Source organism: Kogia breviceps, chromosome X (genome assembly GCF_026419965.1).
Source record: "Kogia breviceps isolate mKogBre1 chromosome X, mKogBre1 haplotype 1, whole genome shotgun sequence".
Taxonomy (NCBI): domain Eukaryota; kingdom Metazoa; phylum Chordata; class Mammalia; order Artiodactyla; family Physeteridae; genus Kogia; species Kogia breviceps.
Genome location: NC_081330.1, coordinates 103,653,157 through 103,671,703, shown reverse-complemented (window position 1 = coordinate 103,671,703; position 18,547 = coordinate 103,653,157). Strand labels below are relative to the sequence as shown.

At 39.5% G+C, this 18,547-nt stretch overlaps 1 protein-coding gene across 1 annotated transcript; it reads left to right on the top strand.

Moving 5' to 3' along the window:
* Positions 1 to 17,188: 17,188 nt before the first annotated feature.
* On the top strand, positions 17,189 to 18,220 carry LOC131748432 (melanoma-associated antigen B16-like). The gene has a single exon (XM_059050517.1). The coding sequence runs from the start codon at positions 17,189 to 17,191 to the stop codon at positions 18,218 to 18,220; it is 1,032 nt and encodes a 343-aa protein (XP_058906500.1).
* The last annotated feature ends 327 nt before the right edge of the window (positions 18,221 to 18,547 follow it).

Genomic DNA, 18,547 nt, shown 5'->3' with positions numbered 1-18,547 from the left:
TGTTTACCTGGCCTCAACTCTGGACAGTTGGTTTAAAGAATAATAAGTTCCCTTCATACATGCACACGTTTCCACAGACTAGACCTGATCTCTCTCAGCATGGGTTGCATTAACCCCCAAGCTGGTGGACCTATGAGAAACTCTGAAAACCTTGAGGAAATATTTATACTCATATTTGTATCCTCAATCCAGTTTATGTCCTTTGAATTATTTAACTTATGTGAAAGTAAAACAAACTTGGTTTAAGTAATCATTTTGAGAGTCTTTATAACTGGATTAGTGTTTGTAGGCTGGCCTGGCATACAACTCCTACCAAATATACTTCAATTTATTTATTTATTTATTTATTTATTTATTTATTTATTTATTTATTTGCCTCTGCCCCTATTTGTCCGTATCTATGCTCACCACTCTTGGCCATGACTTTGTGACTTCATGGCTAGACCACATCAACTCCATAAACTCAAAATAGTTTCTCTCTAATGTTAGACTGCTATATTAACTTTTGGAAAACTATTTTTATGTTATACTTCCACATAAAAATTTCCCATGACTCCTCACTACTTGTTGAATGATGCAAAAAATCACTGACACAAGCCTACCTTTACAGCCCCAACTCCCCAAGTTTCCCAAAGGCTCAGTGTCCCGGTTAATTTGGAAAACTCCATATTCTGAGAATTTGCTTTGTCGTCCACCTTCCCTGAATTTATAACCACATCCAAGTTTACATATTAATTGTACTACTCATTCTCTAAGTCTCAGTTACGATGGTAGCTTTTTTAGATAGTCTTTCCCTGATAGTCTAACTAAAAGAGATTCATCATCTTACGGATTCTTAACATTTATCACTTCTATGGCACTTGCCTTTCTCTAGGGAGCTTCAACAGAACAGTACTCTAAAGGACTCTTGGCCACTTATTCTGGTCCATAAAAACAATATTTGGACTTTAACAAATATTCAGGCAAGTGGGGATGAAGAGACAGCACTTAACCCGGAATTGCTGCTAGATGTGTGTTTCTCACATTACAAGTTTGCCTCTATTAACTTTGACCAGCCTTTGATCTCAGTCCCTAAGGCTCTTTCAAGATTATATGTTTGTTTATTGCATTACTCACCTAACCAACTTGCTTTCCTCTCAAGCCATCAGTGCATTAATCCAAAGGAAACATGGACATTTTAAGATCTCTTGAAGCTTGTTGGAAAAGTAGATTTATACAAAGATGTTTTGGTAACACTGATATACCTACTTAAGACCAGCTGTAATATTGGCTGGCCGGAAGAAACTTGGTAGAGTTTGGCACTTCAACTCTCTATTTAGAAATACAGTAATATAGTTTACTGGAGCATGAGCATCCCTGAGAAGCATTTGTTATATTTCTTCAGTTAACATTTAAGATTAAAAAGTTGCATTACTATTGGAATATTCTAAGTCAGCTCAACCGTTGATGCCTGGGGGAAAAGTAACCTGTGAAACTGAGGCTGAAGGAGGGCAAGTAAATTGTTTCAAATTATATAACTAGTATTTGACTCCAAGGTCAGTGCTTTGAAATCTTGGTGATAAATCAAATACAGCATAGTATCCTTTCTTATATGCTTAAGTGTTTTCTTTTTACTCTGATGAATTAGTAATAATAACAGCAGCAACAACAATAATAACATTGAATTAGCATTAAGCCAGACACTGGCTTAAGTGCATTAAGTATATCATCACATGTTCTTCACTGAACAGTCCCTGTCCCCATATGAGAAAACTGATGTGTCCCAGGGATAGTAAGTGCTGGTGCTCAGGTTTGAACCTTTTCCTGCTTCTGTTCTGCTTTACTCTCTGCCAAGCAAAAGGAAACATCCTGCTGTTAGCTTTTATGAAGTTAATATTCTCCTTGTTTGCTCTCTCATTACGTTATAAACTTGACCCAAATTTAAAAGGAGAACAGTTACATTACTAATATTTCAACTTTATTAGGTTTCACATATTAGGTTTAACTATCTTCAAAATAAATTGCTTTGTTCTCTCATAAGGTCAAGATTAATGATCTGTTAATTTGAAACTTATTATTTTATCTGCTTTTGTTGAGCGAAATGTTATATGTACTGTGGAATATTTTAAGTATGTCGTTTTTTGCACATAATTACTCTTTTTTTGTGTGTGTGTGGTATGCGGGCCTCTCACTGTTGTGGCCTCTCCCGTTGCGGAGCACAGGCTCCGGACGCGCAGGCCCAGCGGCCATGGCTCACGGGCTTAGTTGCTCCGCGGCACGTGGGATCTTCCCGGACCCGGGCACGAACCCGTGTCTCCTGCATCGGCAGGCGGACTCTCAACCACTGTGCCACCAGGGACGCCCCATAATTACTCTTAATTAAACAATTTACCTTTAACCAAAATTCATGAGTATATTTGCCTGTATGCAGTTTCATCCAACTAGAGTAGTACAGGAAGCACTGAACATGAGCACCATACTCAAATTATGCTTCAGTGTGTGCGTTTCATTTTAAAGAAAAAATGTACGGTGTTTTGAAATTCACCATGCAATGATATTGCCCTGTATTTAAAATTAAGCATATAGTTAAATGTAGTCAGATAAGATAAAGAAAACATGTTTGTCTCGAAAAGGAAAAATAGAAAATGTTATTAAATAGGTACACTAAAAGGGGTTTTTGAAAACTCCAAACAACATTTCCTTCCTCACCAAATATGATCTTTTTTCATAGTCACACTCTTGAGTTTCTTCGTATTCTTCTTCCTAATTGCAGGATGTACGTCACTCAGTTTGCCATCTTCAGTTCTTAGTTCCTTCTTTCCCTAGAGAGAATATGGAGAATTATTGCCTACCTTTATTGCCCCTGCATTAATCTATCATAATTATATAGTTTAGTTTCTTGAAAGTGCTTAAAGTTCAATATGTCTGACTTTTTTTTAAATCTCCCATCTGTGCAGCAAAATCTTGGCAATTGCTGTTTTCTCAGACACAATTTCTGACTCCCACCATTTGTCCTCATTGTACATTTTGGCATGTCTAGTGCCAAACACAGACTCCGGCACATATAAGGACTCACCAACATTAATTGAATGAAAGAATAAATAAATGGATGAATAGTTGATTTTCAGCATTTTAGCACTGCATGCAGAAATTTCTGCCCCCTGGTCTGATCTTTGTTATGCAATTTTCTAATTGGACTGTGGCCCCAAAGGATCCTCCAGCACCTATAAGATAAACCCTTTCTACAATTTCCCAGTGACTTTGGCATTGATCTCCCCCACCCTGCCACTGTCCTACTTTATCTTCACCATAATATCTTAGGAGATTTTACTTTTCCTCCACTCCAGATCCTTGTTTTCCCTCTTCTATCTATGCAAACTATATTTTTGAGGATAGCACATAAATAATTTAAAATGCTGGTTTAATCCAACTGAGAGCAGGAGACGAGAACAATTTAATGATCTATTTTTATTAAAGTGTGCTATTATTTTTTTTAAGGAGAAACTCTGTCTCCAAGTCTCACTTCTAGACCACTCACAGGATGTCCAGTATCTGCAGACTTGAGTGTATGTATTCTTTACTGCAAATATATCTTAACTAATACATAATTTATATCCAGTATGTATCCAGAGATACTCAAATGGAGTTCATCCTCCTTGATAGTTTTTTATATTTTGTATTATCTAATTCCATACTAAGCAAGGAAACTGTCAAAGAATTTATGGCAAGACGCCAGTAAGCCTCCTCCATTTAAGTAACTGTTATTCACCATCCTGAAGCACTCAGAAACATGCATATTTGTTAAGCCCAGCTAAGCTGCTGAGCTGAAATATGTTAAATCTTGGATAATAGAGAATGAAGCATATAAATTTGGTCATAAAAAGTGCTTTGTTCACTTTCCAGTTTTCGTCAAGTCTAAGTCTACAACGGACTATCTGAATGTCTCAGATGACTGAATAATGATCCCTTTCCTTTAACGAACATGGAATTTGCCAGAGGGAGCGGAGCATGTTTCTAAAAAGGGTAGAAGGTGTATGTAACAGCTGGACAACATAACTATAAAAAATTATCTTGCTCTACTGAAGACTTTTTTTGTTACCCTGCTGTTTATCCATGGAGAGCTTTCCTGTTTCTTTAAGGCCCTGGAGCTGGTTAGGCAGGCTATCCTTTGTTTCACTTATCTATGCTGGTCTTTTCCTTTCAAGCAATGTCACTTTTCTCTGAAGGTTTCCATTTTTCTAATCTTAATGAAATCAGAGCATAGTTATAAAAACCTTCTCAACCCTAAGGTAGGATACAGTATAAAAGCATAATACAAATTTCACTATTGCACTTATCTTTCCATTTATTGCCAATACACATAGTAATCAATACATAACAAGAAATGAGAAAAAAGTGTCCCAAGGCTTAATTCCATGTAAGGAAATTCTCCAGAAAACTAGAAAAAAAAGTCAAGCATATCAACCAGACAAGTATCATGACAATGAAACTAAATGGATATGATTTTAATTCACTACTGTGAGAAGCATTTAACAAATCAAATTTTAAAGATGACAACTTTGTTTTCAAGTGCACTGAAGTCTATATGTCAAGAAAATCAGTCACTCCTGCAAGAATATTATGTTAAATCCTTTGTAAGACAAATTGAGGGTTTATGTGTGTTTATAATATGTTTTACATATGTACTATATTTTATCACAAATTAATTACATTATACACATTAATTATACATTATATAGCACATATTATATATGATGTGCTGCTGTATACATATTCCATATTATAATTTTATATACTAAAACACATTGGCAGTGGATCATAGTTGAAATTCATACTGTGTCTAATCAAAACCCCAAGACTCTCAGCTGGCTATGGGGCAAAGAAAGAGTTACTCTCAAAGACTGCCAGAATATTGCTATTTTTATTCCATCCTACTCAAGTATAAATATAATTTTAGAACATAATTTTCTCTTGGCCAAAAAGGACTCCAGGTACATTTTGTCATCTTTGTTCACTGATTACTTTCATTCTCAGAGAAGTATTTGGGTTGTGGCAATCTCATTAGAGCAAATCAGGAGAAAGAATTGTTTGATCAAAATGTGTTGTTTTATTAGTAGAAATCTAGGGAAAAAATGCCTGATTTTTCTCGTGCTTGAACAGATTGAAACAAAAACCTTCAGAATAGGAAATTTAAATAAAATGAAATGTTTAGTATAGGAAATTTAAACAACAGTAATTATTAATGTTATCAAAGACAAAGAATCACTAGCTTTTTCATAGTATACAAAAATAGAAATGTACAAGTTCAGGTATAAAGTTTCTGTCAAAAGCTTTATGTTATACACTATTTCCTTTTCCCTGAAAATATTCATTTCCTAATGATATGGAATCTGAAAGTGAAAGCCAACGACCTTCTTAAGTGTACATTTTCCAACTCATGAAATGTTCGTGAGCAAAGACCCAAAGGAATGCACAATGCCAGCACCCTCCCTTACAAGTTTATAAAGAAATCCATCATAATAGTGGAATTCATGGAAAAGATGGTTCTATTTTTGAAGATTTATTGATAAAACAATATTTCTTTTCTTAAAATCCAAAATAATTTGATTCATATATAAAACATAAATAGGAAGATTTTCATATGTTATAAATCAGAAGCCACTTCTGGGTGAAGAGATTTATCAGCCAGTATCCACATCCCCTCAGATGTAAAATAGCAAAGGTAGAAACTATTTTGATCCTTAGAAGGTTGGAAATTTTTCCTGGCCACATTGTGCCACCATACCATCATCTCTTTTAGGGACATGTTTTCTCAAAGTTCTTTCCAATTCTGATCTGTAGCAGATGTCATCCATGCCCTGCCATGTCTCTTCACATTTAAATCTTCCCTGTAGGTCAGTGGCTTCATGAAAAAGCGCTCCTTTCTCCTTGAGGGCTTTCTCTGTTCTCAGGAGGGTGCTCAGTCCTCACAGGCCTCAGGCCAGAAGTTGCAGTTAAAGCCCGAAGGAGCAGTTCTCAACCAATGACGGATGGAAATTGGTGGAAAAATAACCCATCTTCCTTGCTCTTTGGTTGGAATAACTCTGAGGTGAATTATTCCAGAGGTCCACAATGGGAATAAGCCCCAACTGCCCACGGTGGTAACCTGCTCATTAACACCCATTGAATTAGTCTCTTCTCTTCACTCTTAGTACAGAATGTCTACCAATTCACATGGCGGAATAAACATTTATTGTATTAAGCTCTTTATATTTCAAATTTTGTTTGTTATATCATTTAGCAGTCACTTTTTCTGGCTAAAACACAGCTACTCTTTCTGGTGTTAGGCTTATTTAATATTTTAATTACTAAGGTAACTGTAAATACATTCTTTTTTTTTTTAATTTTACTTGTCATTTTTTTCCAGCTTTATTGAGATATATTTGACTGTAACATTTTATGAGTTTAACATATACAGCATGTTTATTTAAAATACTTTTATGTTGCAAAATGATTACAACACTAGCATTAGTTAGCACCTCTATCACTTCATTTCCTTTTTGTGATGAGAACATTGAAATCTATTCTCTTAGCAATTTTAAAGTATGTAATACAGTATTGTTAACTATAATCACCATGCTGTACATCAGCTCCTCAGAACTTATTTATCTTATAACTGAAAATTTGTACCTTTTCACCAACATCTCCCCATTTCTCTGATCCCCAGCCCCTGCCAACACCATTCTGCTCTCTGTTTCTGTGAGTTCAACATTTTTAGATTCCACATATAGGTGATATCATACAGTATTTATCTTTCTCTGGCTGACTTATTAAATACATTCTTGTTGCAAGAAATTCTAACAGTTGTCTCCCTTTACAACTCAAAAATTCTGTTCCTTCCTCAAAGGTAAACACATTTAACATCTGAAATATATTAATTTAAAGCTCATTCTAGTTATTTGGTTTTTCATACATAGATATACCATAAAAGTATGTTGTGCTGTTTTTCACATACATGGGTTCACTGATCCTTTTTCTTGTTTCAGTATCCAAACCAATGTATACTTTTATCTCAGACATAGTAGCTTTACCTCTTCACATTCATTCTGAATCTTCCCGTATCTTCTATGTCTCCAACCCACTTAATTTTTATGTTGTTTATTGGTCATATGAAATATAGTTACAATAACTGTTTCAATTTCCTTGTCTATGCATTTTATCATGCGTATCATTTCCAGGTCAGTTTTGATTGCTTAATTTTTTCCTAATTATTGGTTATATATTCCTGCTTCTTTGCATGCCTGGTGATATGTAATTGGATGCCAGACCTTGTGAAATTGTGATTTTTGCCTTGTTTACACTTGTCCAGAACAAATGCACAGTTTTTTTTTTAATTTCAATATATCAATATTCTTAAGCTCTGTTTTGTAATGAATATTAAGTTACTTAGAAACAAAATAATCTTGTCAGTTCTTGCTTTCCAGCTTTGTTTAGCTGGGACTAGAATAGCATGAACCATGGCTTACCTCACTTCACTTCTGAGTACTCTCCCTGATGCCCCATGAATGATAAGGGTTTATCACTTTGACAGGAAGTACTCCCTGCCATGTGTGGGCTCCACAGTTCTTTCTCTGTGCAGCTCTCTCCTCTCTGGTACTCTTTCTTAGGAACTCTAGCTGCATCGTCCTCTCACCACTCTCAGCTTCATCTTATCAACTCAGAGATACTACAGGCTCCACCTGAGCTCCAGGCAGCAAGCTGGGGAAATTATAGGCTCAGATCCATTCTTTCCCATGTCTCAGGGATCACTGTTTTCATGGTCTGATGTCCAATATACTGAATAATGTTGTCATGTATTTTATCTTTTTTTTTTTTTTTTTTTATTCTGTACGCGGGCCTCTCACTGTTGTGGTCTCTCCCGTTGCGGGAGCACAGGCTCCGGACGCACAGGCTCAGCGGCCATGGCTCACGGGCCCAGCCGCTCCGTGGCATGTGGGATCTTCCCGGACCGGGGCACGAACCCGCGTCCCCTGCATCGGCAGGAGGACTCTCAACCACTGCGCCACCAGGGAAGCCCCCTTATCTATTTTTTAAAATTGTTTCAGACAAGTGGGAAAATCCAGTCCCAGTTACTCCATCTTCAGCATACTAGAAGTTGTAAAAGTCATAAGATCTAAATTATTGCAGCACACAAACGTCACAAAAGAGTAAACCAGCATTCCAAACACATTAAAATTAAAATTGGAATATGAAAGATTGTGGCAAACACACAAACACATATACCTATATAATTTTAGCCTTTTGAGAGTTTTATGTAAATGAAATTATAGAGTAGATAAGGTTGACCTTTAAGATTGGCTTTTTTCATTCAGCATTATTTCTGAAGATTGATTCCCATTGTAATATGTATGCTTGTCCCCTTCTTTTTTATTGCGGTATAATATGAATCACAGTCTTTTATCAATTCCTCATCGTAGGTTGTTTGGCTTGCTTCCGCTTTTTGGCTATTACAAACAAAGCTTCTATAAAAATTCAGATGCTGTGTTTTTTTTGTGTGTGAGTGTAAGTTTTCATTTCTCCATGAAAATATCCAGAAGGGGCCTTTTCAAACTTAAGTAATAAGTTAGTTTTATCAGAAACATCCAAATAGTTTTCCACAGAGCCTAGCTCATTTTACATTCCCAAATCAATGTATAAGAGATCTGATAGCTCCACAACCTCACCAGGACTTGGTATTTTTAGTATTGTCTTTTTTAGCCATTCTAATAGATACGTAGTGGCATCTCATAGCAGTTTAAATTTACATTTTCTTTAAGTGTACTGATGTTTAATGTATTCTCATCTCCTTATTTGGCAGCCATAAATCCTCTTTGGTAAGCATGTATTCAAGTTTTATGCCAATTTTCTAACCGAACTCTGTCTATTACTGTTGAGTTTAGAGAGTTCTTTCTATTTAGGGAACAAGCCCTTTTTCAGATATGTGATTTGCACATATTTCTCGCAGTCTTTGTATGGTAATTTCTTTTTCTTATCATTGCCCTTCACAGAGCAAAAATGTTTTAAATTTGATTAAGTCTAATATAGTGGGATGAATTGGGAGATTGGGATCGACATATATACACTAATATGTATAAAATAGATAACTAATAAGAACCTGCTGTATAAAAAAATAAAATAAAATTCAAAAGTTCAAAAAAAGTAAGTCTAATATAGATAGGTTTGATTTTATGGATTAAAGTCAGGTGTGAGAACTTTTCACAATGGACGGACTGGGCATGCTATGCAATTGTGGTGAGTCTGTAATCTACAATAGAAGAGAGAAGGCAAGATAGATTAGAGGGAACATTTTAAAGTCCCCCCTTAGTTATTCCAAGTGTGACTTGGTTCAATGGATTTCTGTTGCTTCACTGCAGGAATCTGAGGTGGCACCTGAAACCACAGCTGCCATCAACCATCAGTAAGGTCATTTCAGTAAAGCATAAAAGTTTGAGTTGCTTGAGGTGGTATGACTCTGGAGTGTACAATAACCACCTAAAGCCTCTTTAATGGGTGAGAACTGGCCATTATTTTTATTTTAATAAAATGTAAAGAATAGACTAGGAATAGAATTGAGGATATCAGAGTAAATTGCACACAATAAGGCTAGGTTTTTTTTTTTTTATGAAACTCAGATAATATATGTATACATACACACACACACAAACTCTTGTTAGACATTGCTTAATAGTTTACATATGTTCTCATTATGAAGGACGGTTAAAAAAAAAAAAAGTCACTACACTAGACAATGCAATGTAAGATAATGCCCAAAATTTAGGGGCTCACAAAATCCTATCAGATTCTTCCGTATAGTAAGTACATCTTTAAGAACTGAAGATCCTCAAGAGGCTAATTCTACAGGGTAAATGGAAGGAATAGATCAGCCTGTTTTTTCTCTGACAGCCCATCCTCCATTCTAAGGCTCCTACCTTGTGCTGCAGCTCCTCCATTTTGCTTAGATCCTGATCCATTTTGTGTAAGACTTGGGCAAAAGTCTCAGAGCAGGCAGGGAGGTAATATTATCAACAGAATAAACTAATTAAGGAGCCAGAATTCCAAATACATATTTAGACCACCATGAGAAAGATATGAAAGGACCACGTGCTCCAGAACTTGGGTAGCAAGGAGCAGAGATCTGTTCCTGCTTTCAGTCTGGAGAGGCTGTAGGCTTCCTAGATATAGCTGAGGTGAGATGTAGAGTTTGGGGGGTGGGGGTGGGTTTCAGACTACCACTGTAGCTGAAGAAGAGTCCCACTCTTCTGGCTCTTATCTTTTCAAGGGTATTCCCCAGACTTACCTGTTTGGGGGATACCTGTGATTCTCCAGGACCCTCCGAGAGCCCCCATCCACCATCACTACTGCTGTCGCTGTATCATGCACAAGAAGCAATAAAGGAGCTAACAGAGTCAAGAAAAGGAAAATTCTAGCACCTCATAGGCCCTGCCTGACAATAGGTGCTTGTGTGCAGACCCTGTATCTAACAAGGTGACTTTTTTAGTGTCGTTTCTGTTGCTCATTAATAAAATGAAAGCACCCATCACAAAGACACATACGTTAAGGAACGTCAACAACAGGACCACTTCCCTGAAATCAGGATAGCTTCTGAGTAGATGGAACTGAGTTTTATCACTGATTTGAAGAAAGTTGTCTCCATGGAGCGCTTCCATGCCCTTATTAGCAAAATGGACCTCACCTTTGATAGGAAACTGAGTAATGACAAGGACGTGCCCAAGGCCGGCCACTAGATTACTAAGGACAACTGAGCCACTGAGGAGGAAATCTGGGAAGAGATTAATGTAATGAAGGTATATGTTGAGAGGAATCACTTCTCTACTAAGAGCCCATGAATCTCATCTGATTCATGGATGGAAGAAAATACCTGATGTGCTGGAAGATTCTCAACAGTGATCTGCATGCTGTGAATACATGTGGATTCCAACAGTCCATGCTGAAACCAACACAATGAAAGTCTTGGTATTTTCCACCACGGCCCATATTATAGTCCCCACTGCACTCCCTTCCTGATATGAAGAGGCTGTAAGAGATGAGGGGGAATCCCAAGGAAAATTGCAGCCAGGGTTGGCTCTACTGCCATAGTCAGTGTACATTACAGGGCCAAGTTCAACAGCTTCTCCTGAGGCAGACTTTTCACTTAGTGTTTAAATACTAAGGTCAATATTCTAAGTAGCTGAGGTCCAGTATAGGGCTGGAGGGAAAATTTTATATCATTTTTGTATTCCTGATTTATGTGGTAACTTGGAGTTTTTCCTTCCTTCCTTCCTTCCTTTCTTTTCACACTTCCTCTCTTTCTTCCCTTTCTCCTCTCTCTCTCCATCCCTACTTCCCATATAGCCTTGCTTTCTTCTTTCATTTATTTTTCAAGTGCTGTTCTTTTTATACATGTTTAAATAGCTTTAGAACCTATGTTTATGTATAATTTTGGTTGAATATTTACTGCTTTGTATCAAGATTGAGTAGGAGTTTTGTGACTGTAAAACAATGTTTGCAATCCAGAACAGGGTAACCTGGTATTGCAGTCCATGTTTCTTAGGAAGTCTGAAAGAAGTCAGTAGTAAAATCATTTACCCCAAAAAATTGATGCAAATAAATTAGATGTTGGTCAATTCTTGTCTTTCCTAATGCTTTTTACTGTCTTTTGTGAAACCAAAGGTATCTATTTGTATTTAGGTATAAAGAATATTGGAGAAATTAAATCTTAATAATTAGATACCAAGCTCATTCATTCATTTATCTCCTAAACATTGAACATTTGCTCTTTGGGAGACACTGTACCATTGCTTGAGTTGCTCAGATTTTTGTGTGTAGAAGTTGGAAGAAGTGAGGTAGCACAGTAAACCAGAGGGACAATTTTTAAAAAGGAGTTAGGAGGCATGAGTTCAAGTTAGAATAGTCATCTATAAATGTCCCATTGCATGGCCTTTGCAGATTCAGTAAGCTGCATGTTCTTTGTGAGAGTGAAGTTTAAATTTAGCTTTGGAGTGGGCAAATCAAAGGTGTTGGATTGTTCAACAGATAACAGGTCCCTCAGATGCTATCTCACAGTTGAGAGACTAAAGCCTGGCATGCAAAATGGGTCTCAGCATTTAGTCTTGAATCCTGGATACACTAGAGAGGTAGGAGTTTGGCCCCGTCTCAATACATTTGAGGACAGTTTGCAAAGTAATTGCATTGGATAATCAGTTATAAACACGTATTCCCTTCCATAACAAATGAAGGATGACTTCAAGGAGAAACCTAGAACCCAGAGAGTGGCATTTAGAAATTTATCTGCAGGCCTTAAAATCTAATCAAGGAATTCACAATATATGCCCAATGGGCTTTCACAATGCTATGGACCAGGGAATGTTTATACCTTCCACTTTTCCTGTTTTGAATAAGAATGTCTATAGTTGCTGTCCTTTCCCTGTCCCACTATTACATATAGGGTGTGTTGGGGCCTGATAATTTGTTTCTTTTATTTCACAGGTCCACAGAGAGAGAGGTATTGTGCCCCATTTAGTGTACTTAACTGTATGTTCCCCAAGAGCCTCATCTGCATAGGAGCCTATTTTAGGTGATGAGATTTGGATTTTAAATTGCTGTTGTAGTAGATTCAGATTTGGGGGGATCTTGGGAGAATATTAATGTATTTTGGATGAGGAAGAGACTTGGTTCATGGAGTTCAGAGATAAATTGTGGTAGACAGAGTCTAAAGTAGTTACCATGATCTTGACCTTTTGGTATTCACGCTTCTGTATACTACTCCTCTTGAGTATGGGCAAGGCTTGGGACTTGATTGTAACCAACAGAATATGGAAAAGTGATATGTCACACCCATGATTACATTACATTTGATGCCAAAAAAGATGGGACATTATTCATTTGATTACAGATACCATATATGACTGTTTTGCTAAAGACTTGCTCTCACTTTCCTGCTGGCATTGAAGAAGAAATCTGCTATGTTGAGAACTTCCTATGGAGAAGGTCACTGGCCTGGAACTACAGGCTACTTTTAACCATTTAAACTAATTTTGCAAGAGTTTTTTTTTTTTAATTAAGCTCTTAATTCTTCAGACAAGAGGAAATGAATTCTGCCAACAAACTGAGTGAGCTTGATACTGGATTTTTCTCTAGTCAAGCCTTCAGATTAGAGCAGAGCTCAGTAAATAACCTTAATGTCAACTAGGAGAAACCCTGAATCAGAGAAGGCAGTTGAGCTATGCTTGGACTCCTGATACACAAAAACCTCGAGAGAATTAAAATTGTGTGTGTTTTTTTAACTGGTATGTTTGTGGTAATTTGTTACACAGTAAAACAGAACCAATGCATGAAGAATAGTGTATGATATTCTTCTGGATATAAACTCTTCTTTGTTCTCCTTCTTCATTCCTATATTTCATGTTTCAAACCTAAAGTGGTTATCTCGTGATGAGCAGAAATAGATTCATATAATGTTTGAGGAAGTAGGATTGTTCCTTGATCTCAAGGGTGAAGGGAGCTGGAATGAACTGTGTGTGGAGTAGAGATGGGTGTGTGCCTTGCTTTGGGCTAGTAATTATCATGACTGACGATGATCTAGATGGTGTCCCTCCTCTTCAAGTTCCCCTCAGCTTAGGACTCTGTGGAATTATTTCTTGGAGTCCCATTTGACATTTCAGCATTGACTGTCAGACTGAACTCTCAAACCAGGAACCCAGAATACCATTTAGATGGTGCAAGTTTCTCATTTAGGCACTTTCAGGACCTGGCCTGTCAGGAGTGGTGATAATTTACTTTATGGATGAAGAGTCCCTCCCTCTGGGTTCACTAAGAGCTGCCTGCCCATTTTGGAATTAGCTCAGGGTTCCTAAGTCCTGCCCTCTCTTAAATCAGACTCTCCTTAACGTCAGCAAGTAGAGAGACCTGTGCCTTTCACATTAAAATACTCCATAGCCCAGTCAGGGGCCTCTATAAGGGGGTCTCTGTGCTAAACAGCAGAATCTGCAGGACACCTTCACTTGGAAAATAAAGGAGAGAGGCCCAGTCCCCCAAATTCCTAACTTCCAGAAGGAACACTCATCCTGGTGGAACAACAGGTCGGATTCTATTCCCATCATATCTGGACACCCTGGTGTGGCACTGCATCTAGATCAGTAATGACCTCTTGGTTCTCAGTGTGTCTGTAATCAACAGGCTATTCCCTGGTGTCTCTTCTCTGGAACAGTACAGTACAGAGCATATAATTCTTGGAGGTGCAGAGCAACACAAGTCAGCATGGGGGATGATGTAGTGGGAGGTGAAATGAACATATCATTGGCTCAGATAGCATTCTCCCAATGCAGCATTCTCCCAAGTCCCAGTTGTCACATTTTGAAAGTAAAGGCCCAAGAAGAAAAACTACGTGTGGAACATGGGGAAGAAGAGCTGGCATTTCTTCTTCTGTCCAACTCATGTCATCTGACGTGCTTATGTTACTGACCTGATAGATGTCCCCAGACTTTTCATTCTTTCTCCTCCAGATTTATTGATGTGCTCGATGACCAATGTTGCCGGCTCTTTACTTGATAGAACATGTGAAGATTTTGTATGTTGTTTCTTCTGTTATGTAAGATCTATATGACTGATAATTTATAAATATTAACAATTACAAAAGAAACAGAAATAAGTAATAATAGTTTAAAATTGTGTATGAAATATAGGTGCAGAGAGTTAAGTATTTTAAGAGAACACTAACAGTATTTTAAAACAATACCTCAGCAAAAAGTGGCAACAAGGAAAGGTTTCTGCCTATAGAAAATTTCTGTTAATAATTTAAAGATATGGTAGAATGAGAAAATTACCATGCTAGCCCATAGTGGAGAATGGAGAATGGTCATAATTATCAGAGTGTGAAGATCACAAGAAAGGAAGACACATAGACATTATATATCTCCTAATGAAAGTATAAAGTATCACCTGTGGAGTGCTCTTGCCAAAAAAATACTGATATGATCAGACTTCTACTTATAACTATTGATGATGGTTATGATGAGTGTCAGGGAAACAGGGTTCATAGTACTGTTTTGTGTACTACACTAAATGTCAGAATTTCTATACAAAATTATTTATTATAAATATCATGCCTTTAACTTTGAATACCCAAGAGGAATGAAGAGAAATGCGGTTTTTCAGCAAAACATATATTGCAAAGGAGGCCCATTAATAACAGAAAATTGAAATCAGCAATCACAAACTGAAACAGTAGGCCAAAGCCACACAGATCACATCAGGCTTAGAGGCTACTTGTACCATATAATCAGGGAAAACTAATCAGCATATTCTGTAAACTTTTCCAAATCACACAAAAATATTTGAAATTACTCGACACATTTTAACAAGCAGGCTCCCCTTAATACAAAAACCAAATAGATGAGGAGACTCAAGAAAAGAATATTTAAGCCACTGTTTTAAACTGGACTAGAAAACAAAGCCACAGAGATAAGAATAGAAAAATAAACCGGAAGTATAAAAATGCAAATAGATAACATTCATCATCTGCATATGATTACTGCATATTACAGGTGTGGAACAACCTCATAAAACGGGCTTTCAAAATCATTCGTCTCAGTTCCTCCATGTACAAAGTAAACTTTTTATTGGATAACCTATGAAAATGGCTAAGTCAGCCTGGTGAAAGCAGGAATAGATGGCTGTGACTTTTCTCTGACAGCCCACCCCCCTGTCCTGCCCCCTTCCTGCCTGCCTTGTGCTCCAACATCCCCATTTTCCACTGAGGCTGGAACATGACCCATTCCAAGCACTGCAAGGATTGCAGTAAGTGAACTCATCAAGGCTTTGCTGGGATCAGGCATTTCCCTGAAAGCCTGAAGTCATGAAAAAGGAGCCAAAAAGAGAACCCCATGAATGAGGACAGAGGAGAACAACAACAAAGAATAAAGGGGTGGGGGGTCACACGTAGACGGGCTAGCGGCTGCTTTTCACCCTAAAGGCCAGGGAGGTCTGTCTGGTTGAGATACGCCCACAGTTACTCTTCAGGGTTCTCAGTGGCAAGAGGACCCTGGCATAAAGGTCGAGACCTCAGCTCAACAGAGGGAGGCAGCTAGAGCGTTACAGCCAAAGTGAGGGCTGGGAGCCGGACCAGCAGGCACCACCCCCTCTGAAACTGAGTGCTGCGTGCGCAGCGCCCGCCCTTGCTGATGACCCCGGGAGGCCCTAGACAGGCCTCACCGGATGTCACGCCCCCTGACTTCCGCCTCCAGAGCGCAGGGCTGCGAGGGCGTCAATCTGAGGCGCAGACTCCGGTCAACAGCGTGAGGAGCCCCAGGTGCCGCTCGGTGTCAGGTGAGACTCTAAATGAGGACTGAGGGGACCGCCGGCCGCAGAAAGGAGGACGCCCACCTGATCAGAGCCCCACCCCAACCCCGGGAGGCGCGGGCAGGTTCGGGCTGACCTACGACACACTTCCTGTTGGGCCATCTGATTGAGGTGGTGGCCTTTGTGCGTGGGGCTCAGGGTCCTCGACCTATGAGTCTTCAAGCAAAGGCCCCTGAGAGACCTGAGGGGACCCTCCCCCACAGTAGTAGCGACTCGCTGAGCCTCGGCCGGGAGGTCGGCCTTGGGAGGCCCCGGGCGGGAGCGGCCGGAAGTGGTGCCAATGACCTCGGCCACTGGAGTCTGAGGGAGGGGAGGCCTTGGTCTGGGACAGGCGGGGTCATGTCACCAAAGGAAGGCATCTCAGGCCCTGCAGGAGTCCTGGTGAGGACCCCGAGTGAAGCCTTAGGGATCCTCAGACCCCAGAACGGAGGGTGTGCACAGCGTTCATCCCTGTTGTCAGCTGTGGATGTCCTGTCATGAGGTTCTCCTCACTTCCATTTGGGGGGTCTCACGGAGATGCGACCTTGATTGGAGTGGGGGGGAGGGCTCAAGCAATAGATGGCGGCAGGCACCTTACCAACCAGGATCTAATTTGAGAAGCATATGTGAGGATTGTGGGGCTAACCAACCCATGGCAGAGGGGACTCCACAGCCCTGAGAGGTCCAGGGAGTGAAGCTGGCAGAGGCCACCCCTCCCTTCCTCCTCTGGGTCTCAGGAAGAGCCGCCACAGTTAAGTTTACCAGCTGAAGCCACTCACATATGCCCTGTTTATCTTAGGTGGTGAATCTTATTGCCCCACCCTCCGTCCATGTACTGCTACCCACAAGAGTCATCATGGATCAGCATCAGAAGCGTCCTCGATACTCATATGATCAATGCTATCAGACCTTCAGTAAGTCCCAGGACCTGGAGGTTGCACAGGTCTCCAGGGCTCTGGAGGAGAACCAACTCTCCTCCCATCCTCTATTGCCTGGCGATTTGAAGGAAGCTTCTGGGGCTGGTATATCCAGCACTCCTGAGGGTCCTCAGAGTTTCTGCTCCTCTTCCATTGCTATCAAAGCCACCTCACCCACCAAATCGGATGAGGGGTCCAATAGCCAAGAAAGAGAGCATACTCTGAGCACCTCACAGGCTGTGCGAGACCCTAAGAATGTGCCCGTAGATGCTCTAGATAAGGAAGTAGCTATGTTGGTAGATTTCTTACTCTTCAAGTATCAAATGAAAGAGCCAATAACAAAGGCAGATATGATGAAGATTGTCAGCAAAGAGTACGAAGTCCACTTTTCTGAGATCTTCCTTAGAGCCTCTGAGCACATGGAGTTAATCTTTGGCCTTGATTTGATGGAAGTGGATCACACCAATCACCACTATGGCCTCTTCATCAAATTGGGCCTCACCTATGATGGGATGCTGCATGTTGAAAGAGGCATGCCCAAGACTGGCATCCTGATAGTTATCCTGGGTGTGATCTTCATAAAGGGCAACCGTGCTACTGAAGACGAAGTCTGGGAAGTTCTGAATGTGACCGGGATATATTCTGGGATGAAGCACTTCATCTGTGAGGAGCCCAGGGAGCTCATCACCAAAGAATTCGTGAAGGAAAAATACCTGGAGTACCGGCAGGTGGCCAACACTGATCCTGCGCAATTTGAGTTCCTGTGGGGCCCCAGAGCCCACGCTGAAACCACCAAGATGAAGGTCCTGGAGTTTCTGGCCAAAGTTGATGGGACTGACCCAAGTTCTTTCCCATCTCAGTATGAGGAGGCTCTGCAAGATGAAGTAGAGTCAGAATTTCAGGCAGGGCTGTTTCCTTCTGTAGCCACTGCAAGTTCTAGTGCCAAGGCTAGCAGCTTCTCCCACACCTAGGGGAGTCAGGGATACTTTCTTCATGCATTGTTGGAAGAGGCAGTTAGTGCTGGTAGAATTTAGTTCTGAGGCAAGGGCAGAAAGGAAGACAATATATTTGCCTATGTGTTCCTGTTTTGTATGTATAACTTGAAAATTTATTCTCTTTTTTGATGTATGTATTACTTATATTTTAAAATAAGAATTTAACTGGTTTCAAAATATCGAGGTTTATGAATACTGGTCATACATTTACTACTATCGTGATGTTTAAAGCAAGAACTTTGTTGTTTTGTGAAACAAATTGTGAAACTATCCATCTTATTTTATCTTCTGGAATAAGAAGAT